At 44.5% G+C, this 22,449-nt stretch overlaps 1 protein-coding gene across 3 annotated transcripts in view; it reads left to right on the top strand.

Annotated features, from left to right (window-relative positions):
* The window catches only part of CACNA1G (calcium voltage-gated channel subunit alpha1 G), a 143,004-nt gene that overhangs the window by 104,832 nt on the left and 15,723 nt on the right, over nt 1-22,449 (top strand). Inside the window, exons 23-34 of one of the 3 annotated variants that reach the window (XM_066331921.1) lie at nt 3,273-3,399; nt 6,039-6,164; nt 6,777-6,866; nt 7,428-7,641; nt 10,104-10,154; nt 15,916-16,067; nt 18,422-18,531; nt 19,582-19,715; nt 20,860-20,930; nt 21,221-21,299; nt 21,377-21,498; nt 21,750-22,094. In XM_066331921.1, the coding sequence (XP_066188018.1) occupies nt 3,273-3,399; nt 6,039-6,164; nt 6,777-6,866; nt 7,428-7,641; nt 10,104-10,154; nt 15,916-16,067; nt 18,422-18,531; nt 19,582-19,715; nt 20,860-20,930; nt 21,221-21,299; nt 21,377-21,498; nt 21,750-22,094 (1,621 nt within the window). The remainder of the gene's footprint in view (nt 1-3,272; nt 3,400-6,038; nt 6,165-6,776; nt 6,867-7,427; nt 7,642-10,103; nt 10,155-15,915; nt 16,068-18,421; nt 18,532-19,581; nt 19,716-20,859; nt 20,931-21,220; nt 21,300-21,376; nt 21,499-21,749; nt 22,095-22,449) is intronic. The other 2 variants (XM_066331922.1, XM_066331923.1) reach the window with 2 other exon arrangements.

Below are 22,449 nucleotides of genomic sequence, written 5' to 3'. Positions count from 1 at the left end.
CAGACCAGAAGAACCAGGGGGAATTAGAGAGATTAACCTTTCTTCACATCAAAATAAAGAAGAAAGAATGTCTCATTTCAATTTCCCTGTTTGTCACATGTGTAATGCAGACTGGAATTGTGCCGAATGGAACCTCGTCAGGTCTCCTTTTCTTGCACAGCTGCAGGGCTCCAAATTGGCAGCATCCTTCAGCCATAAATTGCAGGGGTGTGGGTCAGATTATAAGATTTCACAAGCCTGATAGCAGCAGGGCCTTGGCAATACTGATGAGGTGTGGGGATGCTGTATATTGACATATTGGAGGTGGTACTAATAATCTGTAAAAGCTGAGAATTTCATTGACACCTCCTAAAGAACTGTCAGACTCTTGGGAGAATATCAGGAATCTTCGCACGGACTTGCCTGAGTGTTGGATCACACCCTTAGTCTGAGGCACCTCCCAGGTCTAAAGGTTTTCATTAGTGAGAACTATTATTTTTCAAAATCTTTTCAAAGTCTTTTCTCCCTGTAGTGCTGAAAACAGCACTGGCGTGGAGCTAAACTGGTGGCAGCTTTTACCCTAATGCACTCTAATTTGAGGAATTCCCTGGTTGATCAAAATGCTTAAAGCAGCCAAATGCTGCTGGTTTTCAGCCTTTTTTTCCTCAACATGCACATGATTTTGCAAAGTCAGACAAGTAACCTCCTATTTTCCCTCTCAGCTGGATATGAAATAGTACCTCACAGGGGAAATCACTTTATTATTTCTAGAACAGCATTTCATAATAACTGTTGGAGAAAATTATCGACTTTTAACTCTGGAGACTAAATTCCTTCCTTATTCCCCAAAACTTAAGGATGCTCCAGTAGTTCAGACCACAGACTTTCAGTTTAGAAAACTTGACTTTGGTTCCATCGTGCATGACAGTGGATAGAAGTCCATGATCCCTAAAGTCAGATCTCTAAAGGCACCAAAGGACCTAATTTACATGGAAATAATTGGAATTGAGTTGACTCCCTACCTCTGAAACGAGGCCTGCCCTCCAGTGCCTCAGTTTCCCATCTGTAGTTTGGTAGGTGTGTTTCACCCAGGACTGTGTGAGGAATGTGAGGGGTATGGAGTTCTCCTGTGCACATGAGGAGCTGGAAGAGTTGTCCAGCCTCAGCCTGTCCAGCCCAAGGCTCACTCTGTGCACTCAGAGGTGGCCTGTTAGGCTGCATTACCAGGCTCATTGAGTTGGGCACACTGAGCTGCTCCTCAGCCCCTGTTTGCTGGGCTGGGCTCAGCTCCCAGCCCCATGGCAGCCACAGCAAGGTCTCCAGGCTGGGCTAATCCCTGTGGGCAGCTTTGGCAGCCCACACTGATCAGTCCCCTCACTGCTCATGAGGTGTGCAGCCTTCTGCTCCTTCCCTAAAATATCCAGATCTGAGTGTCAAGAAAACTGAGGAGTCTGAAACAGGGAACCACAGCACCCAGCTGGCAGAAATGCCCAGTGTGAGGAATAGCAGCATCTGCTCTTTGTGTTTCACTGGTAAGAGAGCAGATAAAAATACCACCATCTGTTTCTTTCTGAAAGTGATAACTGATGAGTTACCCTTGACATTTTGAGTAAATATTTAACTGAAAAAAGAAAAAAAAAAAAAAAGGAAAAAGAAAAAAGCTTCAGCTTTTCAGGATGTGGTTTAAACCCAACAGTTTCAGTAAGAGCTGGTGGCCATGCATTGAGCACTACAGGTCACTCAACCTTCAGGCCCTGGGGCAGGAGAGGGAAGGTGCAGGTTTGCTGTGGTCCCAGATGAGGACACACATGACCTGTGTGAACGTGTCCATGGGGATCTCTGCTGTAAACACCATGCCTGGGAGAAGGAGTAGAGGAGAACTTGGACCCTGTCCAGGCAGCAAAACTCCAACAGTGCTTCAGGTGCTGGAGCCAGACTTGGGGAGAAATGGGAGAGGTGGTGAGAGGACTCCCGTGGCAAAAGAGAGACTCAGGCAGAAACTAGAACGTGGGGAGGTTTGGGGCACATTTGAGAGACAAGTGTTCAAAGGAGTCACCAGCAGCACCCAGCAACACACAGGCACTTCCCTCCTCTGACTTTCACAGCATGTAACTGCTTCTGACTCGTGAAAGCAGTTTCTATGGCATCAGTACAAACTGATTTACAAAGCTAGAGAAATGCTTAATTCCAGTTGGCATCAAGAGGAGGGAGGCATGTAACCTCTTCAAATGCCTTTCTTGGTCCCCACCTTCAGGTCAGTGAGGCTGAATATCTCATTCATCTTTCCCAGCATGGTGAGATGGTTTCTCTAAATCACACAAGACTTGTCCTTTCTTTGCAACATTAACCTTGAGAATACAGTATGGTTTCCACTCTTTTTTTTTTCTTTTTTTTTATTTCTTCAGTCATGAACTCCACATTATTCTTCTTCAACTTTCTGATATGATGTAATCTTCTGTTATGAAATTCTGTGTGATACCAGACAGAGAGGAGCTACAGAAATTAGGTTAGATGCTTCTGATCCTGCCAGTGAAGTTTCACCTGGAGGACAGTACTGTTTTAGAGCTGAGGCTGTACAGTGGGTATATAGTAGAAATTGTGATAGCCTGAGGGGTAGCTCAGGTCTCTGTACACAGAAGCACTGTAAGGACACAACAGATTATTTTTTTTAAGATTAAAGTGGTGAAAACACTGGTACAGGTTGCCCAGAGAGGTGACAGATGCCCCATCCTTGGAAATATCAAGGGCTACTGAGCAACCTGATGGAGTAGGAAGAGTCTCTGCTCATTGCAGGGGGTTGGAATAGATGGCCTCCAAAGGTCCCTTCCAACCCAAACCATTCTGTGATTCTGTAATTGCTGCAGATGTGCAGGGAGATGTGTAAGAGTGGCAACTCCATTTCATGGAATGAGACAGGGAAATCAGGTGTCTTGCCTAAATCTGTATAGGAAAGGACAGTGGGAAGCCCTCTCTTTATAGTCCTAGACAGGCTACAGGCTACAGTCTGTGGATGGCCCAAGCAAAACAGCTGAATTTTCTGGCTTGGCTCCTCATATGTTTTATTCTCCTCCTCTTTATTTATGCAAAGCTGCACGTATTAGGCAGAGACCCTTCCCTCCAAGACCTCTATAACTTTACAGGTCAGTCTTCCAAAAGTGCTTTTTCCATCATGGTTTTTGAGTAACTTGTCATTCTATAAAATTTTCTAATGCTATGTTCTTCATATCTTCTAGATTGAGGCAAAACTGGGCAGGAACAGGACTAACAGCTTTTGTGATTACTCGCCCCTACAGAGTCATTAGTCGAGCCCAAGGACTGAAGCTGGTGGTGGAGACCCTCATGTCATCCTTGAAACCCATTGGGAACATTGTGGTCATCTGCTGTGCCTTTTTCATAATCTTTGGGATCCTGGGAGTTCAGGTGAGTCCTCTGTAAGCCTTAGCACTTTACTTGAAAGTGTAACAAGCCCCAGATTGCCCCAAGTCAGCTTGTCTGTACACATGGCACAGTGTAAACCTCTCTGAACTTGAACTGATGTCAGGGTGGATGGGGTGTCCATGCTCACTGCAGGGAGTTGGACCAGGTGACCTATAAAGGTCCCTTTCAATCCAACCCATTCCATGATTCTATGATCTCCTCTTCATCTTTTTTTCTAGTTACAAACTGATGGGCAATTTGAAACTCGAAGCTGAAATCACTGGCTTGTAAACTCCAGAGAGACCTTGAACTGGAGATTCATTCAGATTCTGACAGTTTGTGTAACTGAAAGCTTGCAGAAACAAAGATTTCTGAGTCTGTTTCCTGCCAGCTCTCCTCAGTCCCAGGAGTGCAGGAGCCCAAGGGAAAAGTGGCAGTATCCAATGCAATTGGTTTCTCATTACCTGGGAAGAAGAGATTGCTTCATATAAATATTCTGACATAACATTTACTTCTTTCTGAAGTTTATCTGATCTGTCACAGCCGTCTTGTGGAAAGCAACTCTATTTGGCTTTGTTTTGGAAGGGTGTCCTATATAATATTTTACACTAATATACTGCCTAAATAATAAATACAGCATTGAAAATAAACAGGGAAGAAAATCATGCCATCCATAACCACCTCAGCAGCTAGATTGGTTTAGCATTACAGCATAACAGCACCCATCTATTATATTAAACAGATTCATAAAACTAAGTATATCCCATAAAACAACCTAACACTCAGACATGAGAAAATTTATGCCAGACTACAAAACTTGCAGTATGCTCTTTGAATTTCATCCCTGCTAATTGCAATGCTTTCCCTGGTGACTTGCAGCTTTACTTCAAATTGTCATGACTATTGATGTGATTCAGTGGTAGATACAAGCAAGACTGATCCTGTATTCAGGATGCAAAACTCTCAGTTAATATTTATGTCTAATTAGGTGTAAGATGAGGCCAGAGCTATTTTCTATAAAAAGATGATCTCTCAAAGTTACAGTTAGCTTTTCCCTTTAAATATAAGCTGGGGATCAAACTAGAGGTTTTTAATGCTATTAAAATCCAGACATTGCAGTTTCTAACAGTGTGTCCTCTTTGCAAAACTGTTTTGGTTGTAGAGCTGCCCATGTGTGAATTGTCATTAATAAAATACAAGAAATAGGTGGATAAAGCAAGTCCAGTAGGAAACACTGGGTCTTTTCCTTTCAGAAGTGCCAAACTGTGAAGTACTGACAGGGATCAGTGTTTTTGCAAATTGGGCTTTGTATTTCCAAACCCTGTCAGGAGCACTGTTTCTGCTCCCCCCTGAGTGGCATTACAGTCCAGCTTCTGGAGAAGCTGTATTTACAGACAATATACTAAAACCAGTTATTTACCTTCCTGCTTAATTAAAACTTTTCTCTGTGAAGACTATATCTCCCCAGTCTGTTTCTCCATGGAAAGATCAGGGAATACTTCTTGCATCCAAAAATTCTGTGATTGTGTTGTGCAGTGATTAATTTTGCATGCCTAGAGACCATCTTCCTGCTGTTGATTTCTGAAGGAAACCCATGGAGTAATGTGTGGGTTTATCTTCTTCACTGTTATTTCTACTGTTATTTATCTAGAACAACAGATCAAACCCCCTGTCAGTGTTTCTTCTTGCTATACCCAGGTAGTGCTTTAAGGAGCCTAGAGAGCAAGTTGCCATTTTCCCCCCTTCCCAACAGTAATGTCAATAGCTTCTGTCAGCAAATAAAAGTAGATTTGTTGGCTGTCTCCTGGGCTTTGATAACATCCATCCTGCTAGCATCAATCACTCTCTCTGAAGCAGTAATCATCCCCTGCCACTTTCTGTTCCATGTGTGGGAAGCACCAGGTCTAGAATTAAGCACATGGAGGCTCCTATTTCTCATGCAGGTATATATCAGGAGCTGACTCTCCAGGAATTGCATCTCCCCAGAAAGAAAATAAGCTCAGGATCAGGTACCCAGCAGTGGCTGGGCTGTGCACAGGGAGTATTTTCAGTGACCTGAAGACTACAGAGCTTTGTGACAGCTGGGGCACAGCACCCAGGATCAGAGAGCAGAGCAGCACTGACAGCAGTCTTGATTCAACACAAACATCACCCCCAGGGGCTCGTCTCCCCTCTGAAGTGTCCCCTTGTGACCTCTGTGAGCAGAGATTAGTCCATCACTGGGCCTCTTCACTGCCACATTTCTCTGCTGACAGAGGCCCCCTGTTACACTTCATTTGTTGTTTACTGGGCTGAGAGTCACCAGAGTTGTTCTCCATGTGGTAAGAAGCCATTAGCTGGTCTGGGCTATTGGTTGGGGCTACTTTTGAGCCAAAAACTCAGGAGCAAAGGCCTTTAGGCGAGTCTCAGATCACTGAACCAGACAGCTTAATGCACGAGGTGGGTGTCCTAAACGATGTGAAACCATGCATTTGCTAATTAGGTGCATATTACACAGGCTGCCCACTCCTAATAAACTGCATGAATGAGGTCAGTTCCCTCAACAGCTCTGGTTGGCGTGGGCTGTGCAGAGAGCCCCAGAGAAATGCCCATCACCTGCGTAGAAATCCTGTGGACACTTCCTCTCTTTGCATGTTTTGCAGCTTTTCAAAGGCAAGTTTTTCGTCTGCCAGGGGGAGGACACCAGAAACATCACAAATAAATCGGATTGTACAGAAGCCAGCTACAAATGGGTCCGGCACAAGTATAATTTTGATAATCTCGGCCAGGTATTAATAGAATGGTAATCTGCTTCTTTGCTCCTTTACCTCCTTGACTTGAAACCTGTGGCTTATTATCCCACGGGATTTTCTTACAGGGCACTGCCAGCCACAGTAAATATTCAGTTCACACACATAGCATTGTGTCTCTGTAAATCCCAAAGGCAGTGTTTCCAAGCAGGCATACACTTCTTTTTGGAACAGAACAAGCATATGTGGCTTCATGGAGCACTTAATTGCTTCACTGCTACATAACAAACCAAATATATCTTGCAGAAGGGCTTGTCTAATAGAGACGGACATTTTCAGCCATCTCTGCAATGCAGCCTTTTTTTAGCACTGTGGTAAGAACTAATTAGTTGGGAGCAGTAGAGACCCAGAGGGTGGAAATGAAATCGCTTATGTCTTCAGAACTGTGGTTCCTGAATTACTGCTCATTGCAGAACCAGGCATTGGCATAGATAGGTTTTGCTGCCAAGAGAAATCTTGGTCATCAAAGTGTCCCATTATCAGACCGGTAATGACATTCCTCAGGCAGGAAAGGGCAAAGAGGAGTAAGATGTTACAAGTAAAAGAGGTTTAGTGCCAACTGTGCCTAACTTTTTTCCCATGCACTTCTAGGCCCTGATGTCTCTCTTTGTCCTGGCCTCCAAGGACGGGTGGGTGGATATCATGTACGATGGCTTGGATGCTGTGGGAGTCGACCAGCAGGTACAGGCTGCAGCAGAGCTCTCACAAATGACTTGTCAAAGGTCACACATTTGAGCTCTTCTTTTGCAAAGTACTGTGGGCTTCCACAGTCAAATGGGGTTATGGGATTAGGATCCAGAGTGGTGCTTAATCCAAGTTGTGGGATGTGATGAGGACACTAAAAGTCTGTATTTGTACTCACCGCTTTTCCTACAGATTTTGCAACATGACAGGTGTAACTCTTGTTAGAAGTGCAAAGGATGGTTTGACTTTTTAAGCAGCTTGGTCATTTCAGGAGAAAAGAAGTGCTTTGTGTAGGCAGAGCTTTGCAGTGAGGGACTTGCAATGGCTGCAAAGGATGCTGCTGTTCTTTTCGCAGAGGAGAGGTGGTGTTCCTGTCCTCAACACACATTTTAGGAGTATTCAGTTAAGATGTCTCAGAAAGCCCTAATTTTCAGGAAGAGCAGAGCAGCCTGAGCTGCCTGAAAGGGCTGTGAGTTCTGTGGATGGCACAGCTGTATCAATTTGTTCCCATTCTTCTTTTTGAGCTTCAGTTGAAATTTTCCTTCCTCCATTTTGCAGCCAGTCATGAACTACAATCCGTGGATGCTCCTCTACTTCATTTCCTTCTTGCTGATTGTGGCCTTCTTTGTCCTCAACATGTTTGTTGGGGTGGTGGTGGAGAATTTCCACAAGTGTCGGCAGCACCAGGAGGAGGAAGAGGCCAAGAGGCGGGAAGAGAAGAGGCTCCGCCGGCTGGAGAAAAAGAGAAGGAGTAAGGAGAAACAGATGGCTGGTCGGTAGTCTTTCCACATCTTTCTGAGTCCTGCTTGACTTTCCACACAATCCCCTCCTTCCTCCCCTCCCCTGCCTCGTGTCTGGTGATAATTCTTCTCCCAAAAGCATGTCCAGCTATAGAATTTGCATGAAGGAAATAGTGTCATTTTAGGCTGAACAAGGAGCCAAGAAAGCCTCTTTAATGGCTGCATGATTTGCAATGACCTTTCCACTGGGGGTTATTTAAATTAAATAATAATAATAATAATAATAATCAAGCCTGGAGCTTCTTGGATAACAGAGCTCAGCGTTACACAAATAGTGACAACTGCAAAGATCAGTAGCGCTGGATGGCATTATAAATCTCAGTCACGAGCGCTGCTGCTGATAACTGGATTCACTATTTGGTTTATTACAGTCTTGTAATGCCACAGTGATGTTACCTGTCCCATTTATCAAGCAGGTTTATTTATTGGCACAGTAGCACCACTGCTATTCAAGAATGTAATAAAATAATGGAGCTATCTCATTCTAGTAATGCTTTAAAACTCCATAGAGAAACATGTCAATGCATTTGCTTGAGAAATACAGATTAGAAGGAAAAAACCCACCAGACAAGGAGAGTAACTAACTAGACAAAGTAATGCTGATGCAAATTGAACCCAACTCCCAGCTAGATGTGCAAGTGTGCAGCCCTGCCTAGAAGAGGCTCTACAGGTGAAACAAGAAAGACCCCCACTCTGCCAAGTCTCCAAGCTGACATTTGTCTCTTAGTCTCTTTCCATTTTAATGTAGTTGAATACGTCAGAAATAAGGTAGCCAGAGGCCACAGGTTGGAGGTGCTCTTCTTCTTGCATGCCTTCTCTTCTGACTGAACTTTCTCCGTTGTCCTTCCTGTCTATGGCCTTGCACTTTCTCTCCCTGGTCAGTCCTCCTCCTGCTCTCTCCCTGTCCCCTTTCACTTCTCTATCTTTGACAGACTTCAGGACTGTTTAAGAGGCTATCTGATCAGGTGCTTTATCCCAAAGCTGGTGTTGTTAAGTCTGTTCTGTTTTTTAACAACCTAAGAGGTGTTCAATAGTTGTTACAGGCTTCACCACGGAACCACGTTACCACAGTGCTGCCTCTGCCTCTCTCAGTTCAGCATTTACCCAACCATTTTCTTTGGGCACATCTTTCAGTCCTGTGAGCTTCACAGATTTGATAACCACTAGGATGTGTCACACCAGCCTCTGGCCATCAAACTTGAGTTTTTGCTGAGAGCCTGGTTCCTTCACTGGCCAATGTAAAGTAGGAGGCTTCCCTCAAGAGCACTGGAGAGCACATTAGACTGTTCTCAGTTAAGTGGGATACAGATGAAAAGAGTTTTTTTTGTTGCTGGGTTTTTTGTTGGTGTTTTTTTTTCCCCCCTCAAGAAAATGCCTAGAAAGCTCTTTTGCTTAGTCCAAGTTCCCGAGCACAGTTTCAGACTGATGAGTTAGAAAAGGATGTTAAAGGCTGGAGAGAATGATTGCTATTTAAAGTTGCAGGTTTGGAATGCAGACATTTCTGTAGAAGAAAAATAGATGTTTAGTTATTATTAATTACTGTATTTATAATGCTAGAGGAACTAGATGAAGAAAAGATGTAAGTCTGGGCAATTTCCCAGTGGGAAGGAATCACAAACCATCCTTGCAGATACAGTTATTCATTCAGTGCTATGAAATGCCTAATTAAAGAGGCAATAAACAGCTATTTCACTGAGGATCAAATATTGCTGAGTATTCAATTGCCATAAAAACCTTTAAAGAGCAAAGTATGAAGTCCTCCAAAACGCTTCAGAAGAGTTTTCCCAATCCATGCTCAGTGAAATTGGTTTTAATTGACCGTGTCCAGCTTTGCCCTTGGAGGCAACAGATGTCATTGTTTAACTTTGTTCTGCAAGTGGGAACTTGCAGATGAAACTAAGACTAGGGCTGGAACTGTGCCAGCAGCTGCAGGGGGGTTTCTTTCAGCTGGGCTTCCTGGGTGACCCCAGATGCCCAAACCAGCTTAGGGGTGTCAAATACAGACATTGGCACCTGACTGGTGGCACGGTCACCTTTGGTTGTAGACTCTTCCAATGCATTTATCCAATCAGGTACCTGAAAACCAGGGAAGCGTGTGAGATTGAGATGTGGGCAGGTGCAGGAGTGATCACTGTGAGGTATTGCTGTCCCAGCAGGAAGTGTCCCAGATTGTCCTTCAGCAGTGTCTTCCTCATCACCGACAGGGGAATTCTTGGGGATGTCTTGGGCTTCCACCTGTGCCCGTGGGAGAAGCACAAGAGCCCTTCGTTTTTCATGTATGCCTGAGCCCACCCTCCACAAGGCACAAGGATCCCACAAGGAAACACTCCTGGTAGAGGCAACGGAGAGCCTGAGAGCCGTAGGAGCCTGCGATGGGGCTGGGTAGTCTTGCTGTACGTCCTGCCGGGTGATTAATGCCGTTTCGTTCTTTTAGATCTAATGCTGGATGATGTATTAATGGAGAGTTCAGCCAGTGCAGTGCAAGGTACTGGGAAGCGGCACGTCTCATCCCTGAATGGCAGTGCTGTGTCACTAACGGTTGGCCACCACAGCTGAGGCATCCCACTAAACCATGTGTATGGTGCAAAGCTCGTTCGCTTCCTCCATGGCACACGCATCTCATCCTGGGCTGCAGGTCTGCAGACCTGCCTCAGCACTGACACTTGCAAACCCTTAATTTACTCCTCGATCATCTTACGTTATTCAGTTTGGTTTTTTTTAACTCTGGTTTTCATTAAGACACTGTCAGACTTTTCATGTCTTTTTATTTTCCCTTTTATTTTTTTTTTTAGCTTTTTTTTTTTTTTTTTTTTTTTTTTAAGAGAATAATGACTGGACTGTGAAATGGATCCTCTATTGTTGACTTGAGCTTTCCAGCCACCAGCTTAGGAGTCTGAATAATTTGTAGGTGTGTGTCTTTCAAAGGCTTAGGGAGAATATTTCATAATTTCTTCAGTCCTTGCTTATTGCTCCACAAACATCGTGCTCCAGGGAGTATTTTTTTCAGTGGGGTAAAATTCAGTATAGGGCAGAGCCTTAGTGTTTCCACAGGGAGCTCAACCAACCCCCACTATAGACATGGGATTTAGTCATTGTGCTGCCCAGTGTGTAAATTCTATGTGTTGATTAAGAGTTTCTCAATCCATGAAGCATCTTGTAAATTAAAAGAAATAAGAATACTGCCCCAAAGCCTTTCCAGGTCCTGGTGGAGATGGACCAGCTGGCCTCAACACTAATGGGGTCTGAGCTGTCCCTTTTGACCCACAGCTCACTCACACCTCCATTTCCCAGCCCCCCTTCTCAACATGATGCTCAGGGCTGCAAATCCATCCCTTGCTCTTTTTATTTTTAGGAGAAGCTTTGATCTGGCAAGCATTTTGTTTGATTCACAACTTAAGAATATTAGCTTGAATATTTAAAGAGGCACCAACATAGAAACAAATATAGCTGTAATTTTCAACAAAAATAATACACTATGAAAACTGTACTATTAAAATTCTAACCCGTGCACAGGCTCCCACTGCTTGAGATGGGAGCAGTGCTCCATCCATCTCTCTTAGATTGCAGGGAGGTTTGATTAAATAAAAATTGGCTTTCACTGCAGAGATAACTCAAGGAGACAGAGGTTCTACCATGTATTTCTAAGGCCTTGTTGGAAGTTATCCCAACATGCTTTAATAAATCCTGAATCTCCTTCCCATTGCCATTCCTGATATTTCTATTTCTTTGCTGTCTTTCCTGCTGCTCTTGCCCTCTGGCCTCTCCTGTGAAAGGGAGGCAGTGCGAGGGAGGGGCTCTCACTGGGTTTGGTGATCTGGTTATTTTTTCTTCTTTTTGCTTGATTGTGACTCCTCTCCTGGTCCTACGGAGTTGCATCAAGGCTGTCCTATTTTATGTTATCTTTAAGGCACTGAACTCATTCCAAACCCCTCTGTTATCCCGTGCAGGCTCAGAAAGTTTCTTAGTGTTTGCCCTTAAAATGTGTACAATTGTCAGGTTTTGTGCTTTGTGTTTCCTTTTCTTGTCTTTTCTTTGGATCCAGTGATAGTGAATGTGCCATGCTCCTCTTCCGGCACCAACGTGAGGAATTAGAAAGGGTTTTTTTCTGAACCCGACTGTTGGAAATTTAAGAAATCAGTCCCTGGGTGCAGTAAATGAACTTCTGTGGTTCAGTGAGGAATCTGGAGTTGTGACCCAAAGCTTGCCCACATCTCTGCACTTTCAGAGGGCTTCTTTTCTCTTTCTGTGAAGACAAGATGGAAGTGTGTGTGTGTGTGTGTGTGTGTGTGTGGGCTGCTGTCTGCTGTTTAGTGAGATATTTTATAATTTTTTTTTCCTCCAAGTCTACATTCTATCACAACTGGAACCTTCACAGTGGAAATAATTTATCATTTTCCATTTCACTTTTTTTTTTTTTTTTTTAAATAAATCCATTCAGTACAATAAAAGCCAAGTAAAACTGTGTTTAAATAAAACAAGTTCCTTCAGTGCAAACTACTTTTTAACCTAATAATATTCTTGATATATTTTGTAAATCCAGCTGCATCATGGGCTCATCGCTCACTGGTTTGCCAGTGTCCTCCAGATACTCAAACTTGCAAAGGAGTTAATTCCCTTATTACAGGAGAAGGAAGAAGCTGAAGGAGACAGTAATGGAATTGTCCCACTCTTGTGAATTCCAATTTCCTGTGCCCACGCACCTCTGGCTCGAAGTCACCTCGGGGAAAGTGGCAATTTCTCTCTTGACAGGGCTATATTTGGAGGCAGATTCTCCTCGGAGATATTTTGGAGCTGCATGCCCAGCTTGATTCCCCCCCCAAAAAATGCAGTTAATGGGAAGAAAGGGTCCCCAGTCCCAGTCCCTGCTGTGCTGGCAGAGACCAGCTGAGCCCTGGGACACTCTGGGAGCTGGGAGTGGCACTGCCCAGCAAAAGCAGAGGTGTCCAGTGCTGCTCTGCTGGGCACTGGCAGTGTTTCACAGGTGACATCCCACAGCCATCGGACAAGTGCAGTTCAGGGTTTAGTAAAACCCAGTCTGGGATCACTGAACCCCAAGGGCACCTGGCCTGGGAAAAGTTAGGGATTAGGAATGGGAAATGTTTATCCTGCAACAGCAATGGTAATTTCCTTTCCAACCAAGAAAACAGTGGTGAGTTCCCAGCCTTTGTCAAGGGGATTAATTATAATCCTACAGTTTGATGCCAAGTGTTTTGTACTCAGGCTTGGGGCACAACCTGGGTTGAGAGCCCATAGGAAATGAGGAGTTAAAGCCAAGGGCACCCTGTCCCAGGCACTGCTCCCCTGGCCAGCACAGTCGGTCTCCTTGGACCACCATCACCCAGGATGAAGGGGCAGGTGGGACTTGCTCAGACCACCTCCCAGCTGGCTGCAACATCCCCTTCCTACCTGGGTTAGGAGGAGATTTCTCAGGATCCACTGCCTGAGCCAAGTTTATCCTGTGTAATGATCTCCATATTTGACCCACTTCTCCCTCTGTCTTGGCCCCCAGCCCTGGTGAAGCAGCTTGATTTACACCCTGTTTACCAGCCTTATGTCTCATATGGGCTTTTGCTGTATTTCCTCATCTTTTCTCATTCTGCCAATTCCTCTTTATTGGTTTGCTCTTCTTCTCCTTTCTTTAATGCCATGTGTGCCTGGAAGCCACATTAACCTATCTAATAATAACCAAGACTAACCCAGAGCTCTTGTTGTTCTTGATACAGTGTATTGTAACAGTACAGTAATGTGGTGTTGTGTTAGTTGTGAAGTTCACCACCCAGAGTTTAACAGATGTCTGTATTTCCCAAGATGTTGGTATTGTTAAGTTCTTTATTGCAATAATTACAAATGGGACTGTGTCATAGGGGGCACGGGCTTTGCACAGGGGGAATTATATTGGGTCTATCCCCAAATTTTCTGCAAGACTCTGCAGGGTCAAGGTAAAGAAATGGTATTTTCACAGTGGTAAAAACTGGTTTATCTGTTCAGAAAGTTCCCTGCCCGCCTGGACACAGTGGGGATTTACCCCTAGCCCTCAGGCAGCATGTTAGCCTGTGTGTGGGGTCATCCCAGGGGAGCATCCATATGGCACCAAGATGCATGGCTGGCACGGGGACACCGGGGAAGGGAGTGGTGACATGATTTGTAAGCACGGGTTGCCAATTCCCTTCTGAAAAGAGTTAACAGGGAAGGATGGAACATTTATCACTGGGAATTTTCGAAGGCTGCAAGGGGCATCTGTGAGAGCAGCATCCGGAGAGGTTTGGCTGTGGAAACCTGTGTGCTGGGAAAGGTGAACAGATTTGGGAGAGGAAAAGCCTCTGCAGATATCTGAACAATTAGCAACCCTGCTTATAAGGTCATGCACTGGCTAATCCAGGTGCAGGAGCCCTGCACAGGGAACATTTACAACCTGTCTCTAAATCCTCTCTCTGTTCTAACAGCATTGGTGCTATTCTGTAGGATTTGGAATTACCTGTCAGTCAAAACTGAGAAATAAAATTGAATTCCAGTGTAATTATTCATAAGTAAATCCATTGTAGGAAAGGTAGAAGCATTGACATTTTTCTTTTTGAATGTGAATTATACATAAATGTAGAATAAGTAAGTGATCCAATTACGATGGTGTTTCTTTCTGAGATGATAAGTTGGTTCATTAAAATAGGTCCTATTCCTAACCTAATTGTATTCAAACATTTTAGTTAATTTGCTACTCATAATTTAGCATAATGTGATCGAGATATCTTGACTTTATGGAGATTTATGCAGATTCTGAGATATCTGACAAAGTCTTATGAGTGAGTCAGCAACTACTAGTCTGCTTTTTTTTCATAAGCACTCAATAGATTCAGCACGAAAATTAATTTTATAGACCTTTTCGTCAATACTGTGCTTTAGCACTCAGATGCAGATCACCTAAAGCCCACTGCAGATCAGAAAGTGAGTATTAATACTGCCTTTCATTTGATGACACTGCAACAGAATTTTGGTCCTTCCAAACCCCTACAGAATAAAACTGCTGAGTGTTTTTTTCCCTTTGGTCCCTGAACTGGAAGGGAAAGGTCTGTCTCTATGGCAAAAAGCAAAACTGATTTTTCAGGATCCTGCTATGAAGCAAGGAGCACATGAAACCATTAAATCTATGAATTTGATTGCAATGTCATTGGATATTGACAAAATGAACTCTATTTCCAGGCAAAATATAATCTTCTAAAATTAATTTTCACCTAGGGCAACCCAAACCTGTGCTTCCTGGCATCATTCTTGCCCAAAGTTTTTTTTCTTGGGCTGATATGTCAAACTGTACATTTGCTCTGGAGCACTAAATATCAACCATGCAATTCTTACAGCTCAATACTTTTCATAACCAGTTGATCATCTAATTATGAGGGTAATATTGTACTCTGACATCTTCAAGATAGCCCTTTTCACTTCAATCTGCATTATAATGCCTTCTTGAAAATTGTACTGAATTATATACTCAGCCTTGGTATTTCCTCATTAGAGATTAGGTGAATAAATGAGTTTATCTCTAGGAATGTTTGGGGTGTAAAGTCCATGTGTCATCCCCGAAGCAGCTGAACATGGGACTTAGCTGGACAGAGAAATCTGCACATTGATAATCTTGTCTAAATGGAGGATTGTTACCTTCTGATCACTAACGTTCATTGATCAGTTTTCCTTGGTATTTTCATGGACCATTTATCTGACAGCCAAAGTGTTGAATTCTGTTGTCTCTACAGTTTATTGCAAAGAACATAATATGTTTGCACTCCTTCTCTTACAACAATCACCACAAACTCAATGGCCTGTGCTTTTAGCCAATTGTTAGTAAAATCTGTTCCCAGCATCTGATCCTTAATTGGGTTTTCAGATGCTCTGGGGACTTCTAAGATCAGCAGAAACAAAAATTGTTGTTTCAATTTAAATTTAACTTAAATTTTCCTACAGCACAAAATGATTTTTAGCAGCACACTAGTGCCAGCTCACCTTATCCCTGATGCCACAAGGCTGAGTATAGAGCATGTCCCACTGAAGATATTTAATGGATGTAAGATGATGGGAGCCCTGCTGTGCATTAAAAACGGTAACATGCCAGCAAGGAAAAAAGGAGATAAAAAAGACAGCATGTTTCTATGATTGGTCTAGAATTTATCATCCCTGGAGTTGGAGAGTGAGGGTGCGTTGACTTGAGAAAGACGCAGAGAAATCCCTTGATTTGCCTCTCGCTCTCCTCCCTGCTGCAGAAGCTCAGTGTAAGCCCTACTACTCGGATTACTCCCGCTTCCGCCTCCTGATTCACCAGATGTGCACCAGCCACTACCTGGATCTGTTCATCACCGGCGTCATCGGCCTCAACGTCATCACCATGGCCATGGAGCACTACCAGCAGCCCAAGGTACTGGGACAGCACTGGGGGCTGGCAGGGGCACAGGCAGAGCTGTGCTGGGATGTGCTCTGGGGCAGGTTAAGGCCAGATTTGCTGCCTGATGTCCACCTTTTTGCCAGTGGAGTGTGCCATCCTACAACTGGCTCCCAGCTCAATCCTGGGCTTTTGGTACATGGATCCGATTGCACCTTTCCCTTCTAGTTAAGTGCAAACTGACTTGCTTTGAAAATGAGACTGGGAGTGGGTTTGCTTGCTTTATTAGATTAGATCAGCATTGATATCTTCCATTTTTCTTAGGTTTCACACTCACCCTCTCCTCCCAACCCCCTTCCCCCACCCCTCCCTCCAAAAAAGAGGGAGAAAAATAGAAGCATTTGGAAAACGGGGTTTTTTTGCAGTTTCCCCAGTGTCCCATAGGATCTAGTTTTTACAGGAACTGGATTCCACGCTGGTCTTTAAAATGCATATTCATATATTAGTGTGCTTAAGTTCCTTGGTCTTTGTCATACTGTGAAAATAAAAACAGCCTGTCCTGAGATGTCAAGTCTTTTGTGCATAAGAATGAAATGAAAATAGCTGCCTTTACCACATAACTTGTACTTACTTTTATTAATGACTTTCAGAATGAATAAATATAACACACAATAGGAGGAAAAATTCTTTAAAATTAGACCGAACTTGAATACTTAATATAAAAAAACCCACAAACAATTAACATGCAAACAACGGCAGGGGTGGAATATTCTCCAGTCTATCATAAGCCAAAAGTGAAAGGGAACAAGCCCAATTTATTTTTTCTGTCCAGGTCACCTATAAATACCCTGGAAGGCTCATTGCATGGTTCAGTCATTTGATGATGAAAAAGGTTGTTGGCAAAGAAGCCTGGGCTGGAGTCACTCTAGAGCGTGTCTTACCGCAGTCACTTTGCAGCTGCATTTTCTCTTGTATTATAAAAATGTTGGGAAGGTGTTTGTTTTTAATTTTCTTTAAGAAAATAACTTTTTTTTCTCTAGGCCTCTGGTATGCAGTGTCTGGGGTAGTAAGTCCAAGCTTGGGTTGTGCTGGGATGACAGCATGGTCAGAATCATACACATGCTTGAGTCCTGCTGAATCGGGGCCTGGAAATCCCTCTGGTCTCAGTGATGGATGGCTGGGATCCTGAAGATATTTGAAGCCTAATGTACCAAAGAGATTTATATCCAAACTAGTTTCAGCACCAATAATTTCTTGGTGCTGAAAGAGGTTGGTTTTGGATATATCAGAATGCCCTGGGGATGAGACCCCAGATGGAGATGCTGCAGCTCCTGGAGAGGCAGGAATGCTGCAGTGTGCAGCAGAGAGGTGGTTTGAGTAAAGAGCTGCTGGGCAAAATATGCTTCTGCCAGCTAAATGTGCTCATTTGCTGCAGAGCTGAAGTGCCCTGTAGTATGGCAGGGAGGCTTGCTCAGAGCCACAGCTTCCTTCAGCAGCTGGCCTTGTGCTTCTTGGGCAGATGTGGTGATTTTTGTCCATGGATGCTTGAAGCTAAACTGTAGGACAAAGGCAGAGTGCATGAATTAAACTCTTTCTGCTATGATTTCTCCCACTCAGGGATCAGTAAATTTTGGGTTTGGTCTGTGGGCACATCTCCCCTGTTCCCTAACACTGCTCTGGACATTGTTGTTACCGTATTTGCCAGCAGGGAGAAATTCAGTGCACATTACTTAAGAGGCCATGAAGGATGCTGCTACCATAGTGTTCCTTCATAAGTGAGGCTTTTGGGGATTAAATCACTTCTGATGTAGCTCAATGCCTGACTGTGCAAGAGTTGTCCCAGCCCAGATGCACTTGGATTAAAGACCAGACTGACTTCTGCAGAGGGAAGGGGGGCAGAGGAAAATGCAAGGCACTTGCTTCTCTTGGCATGTCATCCGTCTGTCGCACTCCTTGCCAAATGCTCAAGGTGAGGAGTAATGGCAGGCTGGCACCAATGAGCCATTTGGCCAGCACTTGCACAGACGAACAATTAGGATGAAATTCAGCTCTCTGACAAAGGTAAAAGAGGTCTTGTGCTGCTGAGACCAGCAAACGCAGCAGCCCTTTCTGTGCACCCCAGCAATCCCAGCTGGGGCTGTGCTGCTGCTAGGGGGATGAATTGTGCCTTGGGCCTGTGTCAGCCCCTCCTGGGATTTTATGACCAGGCAGCAAGTGCACTCTGTGAATCCCTTTGGGACTTTTCCCTGGCCCGTTTGTCATCAGAAAGAGCCGATGTTTGAAGACTTTTAACTGTAATGGGTAAGTGATGACATAACAGTCAGGTTTGGAGGCAGCAAAGCCCCTCTGTAGAACTAACATCTAACCCCAGTCCCATGTTTGCGTCCCAGGTTCTTGACGAAGCCCTGAAGATTTGCAATTACATCTTCACTGTTATCTTTGTCCTGGAATCTGTTTTCAAGCTTATTGCCTTCGGGTTCCGACGCTTCTTCCAAGACAGGTAACAAAAGATGTGTTGTGACCACAGGGCCAGCAGCAGGCTCTGCAGAGAGCTGCCACATTCCATGTCCTGAATTCCCATGCTCTGGCCCACGGTGTGAGTGTGATATTATGTATGATGGCTTTTTGGTGTGACAGGTTGAAGGCTGGGTAGGTGGAGGCTTGGGATGTAAGCTAGAGGATGGATTGTGCAGGACAAGGAGTGGGATTGCACCGTTTTGGCTCTTGGGAGCAAATGAAGCAGGGACAGATCATCACCAAGCAGCCAATTCTCTTCTCACACCAGTTGCATGTCCATATAATCAAGAGAACCTGCTGAAGTGACAAAATTTATGTCAAGAGAAAAAATCTACTCCTGAGTGAACATGAAAGAAAGGACCTCTCTTTTATGCAGATGAGGAGCAGTGGATGACATTGTGTCTTTATCTAGATTTTCACTCTCTTACCTCACAAAGACAAATTTTATGTTCTTGGTGGATCTTTCTCCCATTTTTGCCTTCCTCAGTGTTAATACCAGGAACAGGGCACTAAGCAGGCCTTCACATGAGCCCTTCAGCACACAGTGGATGGTTAAATCCCTGTCCCCACATTTTGTGTGTTTGAGCTGGAATTACCCCTCTCTCCAGGCTGGCACAAATCCTTGGGGTCTTTCCTTCACCCAACACAACTTTTTTGCAAGGACTGGACATGGGGTTCTGTTCTCTCTGGGGCAGATCTCACATTGAGGTCCATGGGTGTCATGTCTAGAAGTGGCTGGACAGACAACACAGTGTTCTCCTTAGGTTTGGAGCCTCTGGGTAGAAAACTGCCCAGCTTTTGCTCCTTTTTCCCCTCAGTCAAGGATATCTTTGGAATTGGCTGGGTTTCTAATGAAATGCATTAGTTATAATGATTTCATAGCATCACTGCTTTTGTATAATACCCTCAGAAAAATACTGCAGATTCATTTGAGCGCTCAAACCATGGAAATGACTGGAATTCGTGTGAAACAAGCTGCCTCCCGTTGCCAGCTTCTTAGTACATGTTAAACTTCACTTTGTGTTGTCTCCAGATGGAACCAATTAGATCTGGCAATTGTGCTGCTGTCTATCATGGGCATCACTTTGGAAGAGATCGAGGTGAACGCTTCACTACCAATTAACCCTACGATTATCCGGATCATGAGGGTTCTCAGGATTGCCCGAGGTGAGAGGGATAAAGCAGAATTGACTCGTGTTTGGGGTCCATGGTCAGCCCCAGGAGAGAGTTAAGCATTGGGAAACAGTCCTGGAGCACATCCCCATCATGATGTGCATAGTTCTGGCATCAACAGGCTGTAAACAAATAAAAGAACAATGGGGGGAAATACTTGCAAGGAGCCAAAAAGCTGAGCCAACTGGCCGTGTGTTTCTGCCTTAGGAGGACTTGAAGGCTGAGAGCTTTGAAATTAAGAAGTAGCTGTGGCAGTAACTCCCAGAGATGTACCTGGGAAAATTGGTCCAGCCAAATCGAAGTCATCTCTAACAGGGATTAGAGAACACAAGCTTGAGTACATTGGCATTAAAAGATGAACATCTAATACATTTAAATTCCCATGAGGCTTTACATCACACCACTTGGTGACAAAGCATGCCTCGTCACTCTGTATCCATCTGTCCTCTCAGACACATTCCCAAGTCAGGGAGCCAACTTCTTCAGGGCCTGATTTTTCAAAACAGGGAGGTGTCAGGGCCAAATGATGAAGATGTAAAATGTGAGTGCTCAGGCCCTTAATGAAGTACTGCCAGGCCCTCCTGAAGGGTATTGTGCTCTGAGGAATAATTGTGTCGGTTACAGCCCTCATCTAAGCAGAGAAGGAGCTGAAGGAGAAATTAAATGCTGCTGTGTCTCAAGAGGAGGAAAAAGTGGGTTTTCTGTGGATTGGATCCCTTCCAATTGGAAATGCAACCTTCTGGAAGAGATGTGTAAATCATTTCTCAGTGAATCATGTATGAAAGTGGGTAGCCTATGGAAGTGGGAAAGTAGCCCCAGGGCTGGGAAAGGAACTGCTCATGATAACCAGAGGAAAGAGATGAGTCCAACACAGATAAAGTGGGGAAGGAAGAGCCAGGCAGAGTGATAACGCTTTCTCCAAGTCTCTGACTAGGTGATGCTGTTATTCACGAGATTTTGATAGTATCCAGGCAACAAGGAGTGATGTAAAAAGGCCAGGGACTGTAGCAGCTAATGGAGAACACTTGACAAGATTTCACATTTCTCTTCCTATAATCTGTGGTTCCTGGGAGAGGGACTGAGTTTGTGCCTCTCTGCTAATGCTGCTGTTACTATACTGCCAATGTGTTTTCCACAGTGCTGAAGTTGCTGAAGATGGCTGTGGGGATGAGGGCCCTCCTGGACACTGTGATGCAAGCACTGCCACAGGTAACCCACTGCCATATCAAACCAGAGCTCCTTTGGCCCACAGCTCCTTTCCTATTGCACAGGAATGCTAATCATTTTATCTTTGCTGTCATTAGAGAATCACATTTCCCTCCCGAAGCACTGAGATAGAGTCCTCACACTGAGGTCATTTTTGCCCTGAAGCAATTTAAGTTTTGGATTAAAGAATACAGCAAGAAACAGGTCTGGAACAAAAAAAAAAAAAGAAGAAAAAAAATCAATGAATGTTCTTTTTTTGTGTTTTTCCCCCCCATTTCTTTTTCTCTTTTCAGGTTGGGAATCTGGGCCTTCTCTTCATGTTGTTGTTTTTCATATTTGCAGCTCTTGGAGTGGAGCTGTTTGGAGACCTCGGTGAGTCTTCCTGTGCCAGTGGGAGGGGTGAGAATGGTGTGGGAGTGGGGGTCTCACAGCTGTGCTTGGTCTCACAGAGTGTGATGACACACACCCCTGCGAGGGGCTGGGACGCCACGCCACGTTCAGGAACTTTGGGATGGCCTTCCTGACCCTCTTCCGAGTGTCCACAGGAGACAACTGGAATGGGATAATGAAGGTAAATGTTAAGGTTTTTCTCAGCAAGTGTATTGCTGCTCTAGATGTGACATTTGCCAAATCTTCTCAGTTTTCTTCCTGAAAGAAGAACCCATTGCAGACAGGTGCATGCTGAAATCTCTTCATATCTCTCCATCTCTTAGTGCTGTGGTTTAGTTGATAAGTTGGTGTTAGGTGATAGGTTTGACTTGACAATCTCCAGGGTCTTTTCCAGCCTGGTTGATTGTGTGATCACTCCCCCACTGTTTCCAGGACACGCTGCGTGACTGTGACCAGGAGTCCACCTGTTACAACACCGTCATTTCCCCGATCTACTTCGTCTCCTTTGTGCTGACAGCCCAGTTTGTCCTGGTGAATGTGGTGATTGCGGTGCTCATGAAGCACTTGGAGGAGAGCAACAAGGAGGCAAAGGAGGAGGCCGAGCTCGAAGCAGAACTGGAGATGGAGATGAAGACCATCAGCCCTGGCCAGCACAGCCCCTCGGCCATCTTTGCGTGGACAGGCACCACCAGTGGAGAGAGACCCGAGAGCCCCTGCAGATTCACCAATCCCATGCAAATCAAGGTGGATTCTCAGCTCTCACTAGCTTATCATATGGTGAGAATCTCTGTTGGAGGGTGAGGAGGGCTTGACCTGCATTTTTGTTAGGGGAAGACTTGCACGAGTTGGTAATGAAAGAGGTGTGTACCAGATGTCCTGGGCTTGTATTCCCTGCTGTCTGCTGCTGACTCTTGCGTGGTCTGGGAGCCAATGCTGCAGGGAAGAGACCCCAGGCAGGCCTCCAGACCACCTTGATGCATCTGTTCAGAGGGAGAGAGTTTTGCAATTTACTCTGGAGGTCAGCTCAAGCCACAGAGTTCAGAGCTAGCTCCAAATTTAGTTTAATTCAGAGTTTTGACTGGTCCTTTGTGATAGCGAAATCATGAGCATAATGTGTTTGCTTTTCTAATGC

Source organism: Sylvia atricapilla, chromosome 18 (genome assembly GCF_009819655.1).
Source record: "Sylvia atricapilla isolate bSylAtr1 chromosome 18, bSylAtr1.pri, whole genome shotgun sequence".
Classification (NCBI taxonomy): domain Eukaryota; kingdom Metazoa; phylum Chordata; class Aves; order Passeriformes; family Sylviidae; genus Sylvia; species Sylvia atricapilla.
This window is presented reverse-complemented; position numbering and strand designations above follow the sequence as displayed.